Source organism: Engraulis encrasicolus, chromosome 4, assembly GCF_034702125.1.
Source record: "Engraulis encrasicolus isolate BLACKSEA-1 chromosome 4, IST_EnEncr_1.0, whole genome shotgun sequence".
Taxonomy (NCBI): domain Eukaryota; kingdom Metazoa; phylum Chordata; class Actinopteri; order Clupeiformes; family Engraulidae; genus Engraulis; species Engraulis encrasicolus.
In genome coordinates this window covers 20,291,822-20,299,321 of record NC_085860.1, presented here as the reverse complement: position 1 = coordinate 20,299,321, position 7,500 = coordinate 20,291,822, and the positions used below count along the sequence as shown (strand labels likewise).

Here is a 7,500-nt window from a genome sequence, read left to right as displayed (position 1 = left end):
AATATATAAGAAAGTTACATGGCAATACAAATCCTACAAAATCTTATATAACATGTTCATGTGAGTAATTTTTTATGTTTGATATGTATATTTTCCCTATGTCTGATCTGCCATGCAATTTGAATTATATTCTGTATTAGATGTAAAATGCTAGACACCTCCTTCTCCTTCGGGATTGATAAATGAGCTCTACGCTACGCATCTCTACTTTTCAGATACCTGCGGCTCTCCGAGAGCAACATCACCACCCTGATGGACCTGTGCAAGGAGTCTGGGATCGAGGTGGACATCCACCCACACATGAAGGACTCGGACATCGACATCGCCACCCTCTTCAAGGACGCCCCCTCGCCGTCCCCAAGCACTGAGATACTGTGACTCCACAGTATGGGCGCGCTCTGCTGGCTTTGCTCACAAAAACACATTAAAACACAAGTCACATACACATTAAAACACACCAATATTGGTCTAAATAACACACACACAAGCACAGCAATGAGACTAAAATAAAAGCATTTATTCAAAAACACAAGAAGTCATATGTGGTCTATGCAAGTAATTAAATACTCATGTTCAAAGCTGCATTTTTCCATCACCGTTGAGAGTCTTCACATATGTTTTACTACTGTGACTGACTACAGTGAGTTGCTTTCAGACAGTGAGTTGCTTCATTCGGCCACTAGAGAGCGCTCCAGAGTTGCTGTTCAGCGAGCTGCGCCACCCTCTTGAACGCATCAGTTCCAGCTGACCGAGTGCGCACTCCACAAAATGGGGTTTAAATCGGTCACGTCTGTGCTCAACTCCTACCGAAAAACAAGCGCTCCTTGTGCCAACGAGCCGGCACAGAAACATTCTGTCTTCCGGCGCGCTCGGAGGAGATATTCGGTTTAAATGGCTGAGCGATTCACATCCGGCAGACGTCTGACTGAAGTACACATTAATTGTGCGCCATTAGAGAGAGAAACATGTAGGTTTTTAAATGCCATACGTCAAGGAACCAATTTACATATTTGACAGCCGTAAAGGCTGCTGGCGGCACACGGTAATGTAAAAAAAAGAAAGAAACACACAAGAGTCTGTTGAGTTCATTTAGAAGATATTTAATAAATCAAACAGCTAATACAAACATTGATTTAAGGCAGACTAGCAGCAAGCCTCAGCTGCGAGATGGAAAGTACAAATAAATACATACAAGGCTGATCGTTTTTATTTTAAAAAAAAAGAAAATTATAAAGCCAGAGAGTGACAAGAGAGTGATGTTGAAACCGGGTAGCCTACAGTGCAGCTTGTTGGAGTGCAGAAGAGGAGGGGGAAGCCAGGAGAGAAGAAACGCCGTAACAGTAACAAAACATAGTGTATGGCTGCGTCCTTCTAGAGGCAGAGCGTGTGTGTGTGTGTGTGTGTGTGTGTGTGTGTGTGTGTGTGTGTGTGTGTGTGTGTTAGTGTGTGTGTGTGTGTGTGTGTGTGTGTGAGTGTGTGAGTGTTGGTGTGTGTGTGTGTGTGTGTGTGTGTGTGTGTGTGTGTGTGTGTGTGTGTGTGTGTGTGTGTAAGTGTGGATATACAGTATACCGTAAATGTTTCTGCATGCACTAGCACATGCACAGCGCACATAGCTGTGCAAACGTGTGTGTATGTATCTTTATTACGATGAAAGTGACTGTAGTGTGTGTGTGTGTGTGTGTGTGTGTGTGTGTGAAAGTGTGAATATATACCGTAAATATTTCTGCATGCACTAATATGGTGTGCATATGTGTGTATGAATCTTTATTACGATGAATGTGACTGTAGGGTGTGTGTGTGTGTGTGTGTGTGTGTGTGTGTGTGTGTGTGTGTGTGTGTGTGTGTGTGTGTGTGTGTGTGTGTGTGTGTGTGTGTGTGTGTGTGTGTGTGTGTGTGTGTGTGTGTGTGTGTATTTGTCTGCGTGCGTGTGTGCATGCATGCTGCAACAGCGAGGGGGTATTTTGGCTTTTCAAATGTCTGTTACATGACAAATTGGTTAACGGCATAAAGTGCAAAGACAAATCAGAGAAGAAAAGAGACAAGAATAATATCGTCCTAATGATCCTGATTTCTGTTGACCTATTGCGTTATGAAACACCTCGACTAAACTTAACTTTTCAATTCTAGTAGTATCAAATAAAGAATAATCACCTTGCTCTGTAAAGTCAAATATGACATGTTGTGCTGTGTGTGAGTTTTGTTTGCACGTGTGTGTGTGTGTGTGTGTGTGTGTGTATGTGTCTGTGTCTGTGTCTGTGTCTGTGTGTGTGTGTGTGTGTGTGTTGTGTGTGGTGTGTGTGTGTGTGTGTGTGTGTGTGTGTGTCTGTGTGTCTGTGTGTGTCTGTGTGTGTCTGTGTGTGTGTCTGTCTGGTCACTTAAGGTCTGCATATGCTGTACGTTCTACTTGAGTGACATTCAGGGAGGGATGAGAGAGGGGGGGGGGGACATTCAGTTGGGTCGACGTAGCTAAAGATGCGAGGCTAAATGTGAATCGCTCATATTCAGTACATAGTCAACTAGGTAGCATAGGGGGCATAAAATGGTTTGAGCTTTGGCAAAATCCCACACAGATTTTCTATAAATAAGTCCGTATACTGCCAATGGAAATTTCAAGCTTACTATGCCACCCTTTCATATCAAATTGGCTAAACTAAGAAAGAAAGTTACTGTCGGTCAGTTCGAAGGATCAAACAACACCACATAAGAAGTGGGATTTTGGGATTGGGAAGAGTGGGATTTTGTAAATTCAGGCCCATTTGATGCACCCCCTGTGTGTAGGCAACAAGATCATATAACTTGCACCCTACTTAGCGAATGATGTAGCATTGCCTGATATGGCCTGTGCTCACAAACCGTTCAGAGGAAAATAGAAAATGAAAAACAAACAAAAAAACAAAATCAGTTGGCCAAACAAACCTTTTCCCTGTGTGGGTAAGAGCTCTGAAGGCGAGCAAGATTCTTTCCATTATCCCAACTCTCTTCCTCTCTTGTGCTGGTGGCCTCGCGATGACGTCATTGACAACAGAAGTTTAATTCAATATATTGCAAAAGCGCAATTCAAAGGTAATTGTCTCATTTGCAATCGGGTATGTTGAATTGGGGAAAAGGTTCCCAAAAGTTGGCTAGGCTGACAACTTTATTGTTTTCTCCACGCAGGCAGGCAAGGCATCAGCAAAGCACGAGCACGAGGCTACAAGCACAGTTGGAGGACAGGAGATGGGATAATGGACTGCACTGAGGGGGTGCATTCCAATATGTGGCCTTGCGTCCTCCACTTGTGCTTGTGGCCTCATGTTTTGCCAATGTCCTGCCTCCGTGGAGAAAACAATTATATTCCCCTGCTGTCAGCCTAGCCAAAATACTTTTTGGGGAAGTATTCTTCATTTACCATCCTGTTTGAAAATGAGAAAATGACTTTAGAACTGAGCTTTTGCGAGATATTTAAATATATTGTTGTTGTCAGTGATGTCATCACGACATTTTACTTCCTGGTACCAGGCCACAAGCATAAGTGGAGGACGCAAATTTGCATATTGGAACACACCCATAGTATGCTCAGTAAAGTCAAATCAGTTGGCCAATCGAGCCCTTTCCGTGTGTGGGCCAAAGGAGTAGAGTAGAGGGTATCCTACAGTACAGTAGGTGTGCTGTACTGGGTGTCTGTCTGATGCAGTTTTGACTAACTGAAGCTAGTGTAAAGGACAGGGTGGTGCTGGACTAAAGGCTATTTTACACAAACTCTTTGTCTTTCACAAGACACAGCACAAAAGGTGATGTCTGTCTAATATACACCAATACCATTATCAATAATCAATCTCTCTCCTTCTCTCATAATTTCTACACCTCCGTCGATTTTACAAAAAACAAAAACAAAACAAAAACAGTTTTGTCTCCAGGAGAGCCCATCCTCAAGAAAACATTAAATCCCAACAACAATTCACAAAGAAGAAGGAGAACTATGGGTTACAACAGAAGAGTACAAAATGAAGCAATCTGTTTGGTCGGCTAAGTCAGTGGTGTAGCCCAGACTAAATACTCCCCCAAACCAACCCTCCTCCTCCTCCTCCTCCTGAATCCTCCACTACTCCATCATGGGCCTGGTGATCATACAAGACCACAGTGGCCAATCTGTTCAGTATCATGACAAAAAACATGGAGAAAAAAAATCAAATATTAAAAAAAGAGAGAAATTGAAAAGAAAAATGTAATTGCTTCCTCAAATAAGAAAGATGATCATAATCTCATCATAATTCAGCGCTATGACCCCTTTACAATCAAGTCTACAGAACAAAAGATATAAAATCATGGCTGTAAAAATCAAGAGGATCAGAATGGTGGCACTGAAGAGTCTTGATGCGTTATAGCGCTACTTAAAGAAGGCAGCTGTAGCAGGGGGAGGAAGAGGAGGAAGAGGAAGAGGAGGAGGAAGAGGAGGAGGAAAAGGAAGATAAGGAAGAAGGAGGAGGAAGAAGAGGAGGAGGAGGAGGAGAAGAAGAGGAGGAAGAGAAGGAGGATGGAGACGAGGAAGAGGAGGAAGATGAGGAAGAAGGAGGAGGAGGAAGAGGAGGAGAATGAGAAGAACAGAGGAGAGGGAGGAGTAAGAGGAGGGGGCAAGAGGAGGAGAGGGAGGCGGAAGAGGAGGAGAATGAGAAGGACCTGGACGAGGAGGAGTAAAAAGAGGAGAGGAGGACAAGGAGAGGAAGAGGTGGAGAAGAGGAGAGGTCTGGCAGACTGGAGATCTACACAAAAAAAATGTTGTGATTAAGCTTGACAGAGAAATGCGACGAGAGCGGGAGGGCAGGAGGGAGGGAGAGAGAGAGAGAAGAGGGGATGAGTGAGAGGGGCAGTGGAGAAAGGGAGATGGACGGAGAAAGATGGAGCGCAAAAGGGACAGAGAAAGACAGAGAGAGAGAGAGAGAGAAGAGGTGGTGGGTGGTGGTGGGGGGGTAAGGCCTAATAAAGCTTAACAGAGAAATGCAATGAGGGTGGGATGGAGAGAGAGAAGAGGGGATGAGTGAGAGGGAAGTACAAAGAGGTAGAGGGGCAGTGGAAGGGAGGAGAAAGATGGAGCGCAAAAGGGACAGAGAAAGACACAGAGAGAGAGAGAGAGAGAGAAGTGGTGGTAGTTTGGGAGGGGAGTAAGGCCTAATATAAAGCAGACTTAATCCTTTGCTCCTGGATGGACGGATAGCTACAGTACCCATCCCCTCATCTCATCTCCTCTCATCAGCATCATCACCCAGCTCATCTTCATTTACATCGTCATGGCCACTTGCGGACATCAACAGCATCATCAGCATCATCATCATCATTGTCGTGGCCATCGTTATATATCGTCATCAGCATCCGCATCATCACTTTGGTCTTCATCAGGAGTCGGTCTTCTTGATCCAGGCCAGGTCGTCGCTGCGCGGCCTGTGTCCCGTCGTCTTCTCGATGAGCCACTCCATTCGACGCCAGAAGCCAAGCAAGTCCAGAGGGTAGTTCAGCCAGCCTGGAGGAGGAGGAGGAGGAAGAGGAACAGGACAGAGGAGGAAGAGGAGAAGGAGGAGGAAGAAGATGAGGAGGAGGAGGAGGAGGAAGAGGAGGAGGAGGAAGATGAGGAAGTGGAGGAGGAGGAAGAGGAAGAGGAAGAGGAGGAAGAGGAAGAGGAGGAGGAGGAAGAAGAGGAGGAGGAGGAAGAGGAGGAGGAGGAGGAAGAGGAAGAGGAACAGGACAGAGGAGGAAGAAGAGGAAGTGGAGGAGGAGGAAGAGAAGGAGAAGAAACAGGACAGAGGAGGAAGAGGAGCAGGAGGAAGAAGATGGTGAGGAAGAGGAAGATGAGGAAGATGAGGAGGAAGAGGAAGACGAGGAAGAGAAACAACACAGAGGAGGAAGAGGAGGGGGAGGAAGGACAAAATGGAATAGATATATTTATTTAAAGTTTAAAAGCCAACCACTTATCATTATCAGAATAATGAATAATGATTCAGTGAACAGATGTATGAGTTCATTCATAGATTACGAGTGCCAATGAACAGATGTCAGATAGCTAATGAACTTTTACAGTATAGAATAAATTACCCAATATGATGTTGATGATAATAACACACTTCACAAAATCAATACCAGTGTGACCCTCTGAGGTTACTAAAGTTACTGTAACATGTCAGATAAAATAAAGAATAAACTTTTACATGTCTTACTGTTATGAAACAAAACTAGTGACTTTAAAGAGGAAGGCAAAAGAAACGCCAAAAGGGATTGACAGAAAGATTTACCAAAGACATTCATCGTGATTAAGAATTATGATGCATCTGTGGCCAGATGTTAGTGAAGAGGCCTAATGAGCCTTTTAATGTTGGGAAATAAAGAAATTAACAATAAAAAACAGAGGAGGAATTAATTACATGGAGCTAGTTGCAACCGACAGATGTTGAAGTGAATATCATGGAAGAAATAAAAACTTCCATTATAAGAAATTGAGTAATTATACAATAATCGAATTGCATATACCGTAAACATTGGCAAACAAACATCTGTCAACAAAACATTGTTTTTGACACATGGCCACCGGTGTGAAAAGTACAAATAAATCGGTAACACTTTACTTAAAGCCAACATTGTTTGTTTGTTTGTTTGTTTGTTAATTTGTTATAAATGCGCTTATAATGCGCTATAGATATGGGCTTCATAGAAAGTGTTACCAATACATTTATAGTGTAAGTACAACACTAGCACAGGATATTACATAGCCGTTACACCATGTACTCCACTGTAACTAGTGAGATAGATATACTGTGTTTTTACTGAAAAACACTAAAAAACTTAACAAGAACCCACCGCAAAATTGATCCAACCAGTGCAGAATCAGTTCATCGTAAGCTAAGTACATGAGTCTGCTGGTTACGCAAGATATGTTAACCTGTGCTGGAAGGAAACTGTGCTTCTTTTTTTTTACTTTTACTTTTATTTTTGAGACCTCTGCTTATGGCCAAACAAAAACTGTGCTCTGGGGCCTATCCTAATAAGCTGGTTCAGGACTAAGACCAATTTTCAGTTTACTCCTGAACCAGCTTTGTAGTATAGGCCCCTGCACTAACATGGCTGACTGGAAAGACAAAAACAACATGATGTCAGAACAATAAGACTGTACAGTGTTTACTGTATCTCGTATCTCGGGGCAGCCGTGGCCTAGTGGTTAGAGAGTTGGTCTTTCAATCTGAGGGTTGCAGGTTCGAATCCCCCCTGACCTCTCCCTACATCTCCATGGCTGAAGCGACCTTGAGCAAGGCACCTAACCCCACATTGCTCCAGGGACTGTAACCAATACTCCAACAAATAATAACTGTAAGTCACTTTGAATAAAATGAAAGCGTCAGCTAAGTGTAATGTAATAATAACAATCTCGTATTGTTAACATCAGGACACAGATGGAGAGAGAGACTGTATTGAGGAGGTGACGAAAGACAAAGAGGACAACAGAGAGGGCGTGAGATATTGAAAAAGGGTCTTCCTCTC

General features: G+C 43.4%; 2 protein-coding genes across 2 annotated transcripts in view; one reads left to right on the top strand and one right to left on the bottom strand.

Moving 5' to 3' along the window:
* Positions 1–447, top strand: part of LOC134447402 (uncharacterized) — a 13,360-nt gene extending 12,913 nt beyond the window's left edge. Inside the window, exon 6 of the mRNA XM_063196853.1 lies at positions 216–447. Within this exon, the coding sequence (XP_063052923.1) occupies positions 216–378 (163 nt within the window). The 3' untranslated portion in view covers positions 379–447. The remainder of the gene's footprint in view (positions 1–215) is intronic.
* A 1,911-nt stretch (positions 448–2,358) lies between these two features.
* si:ch211-212o1.2 (uncharacterized protein LOC492735 homolog) overlaps positions 2,359–7,500 on the bottom strand; it is a 76,598-nt gene continuing 71,456 nt past the window's right edge. Inside the window, exon 7 of the mRNA XM_063196861.1 lies at positions 2,359–5,494. Coding sequence (XP_063052931.1) covers positions 5,370–5,494 — 125 coding nt within the window. The 3' untranslated portion in view covers positions 2,359–5,369. The remainder of the gene's footprint in view (positions 5,495–7,500) is intronic.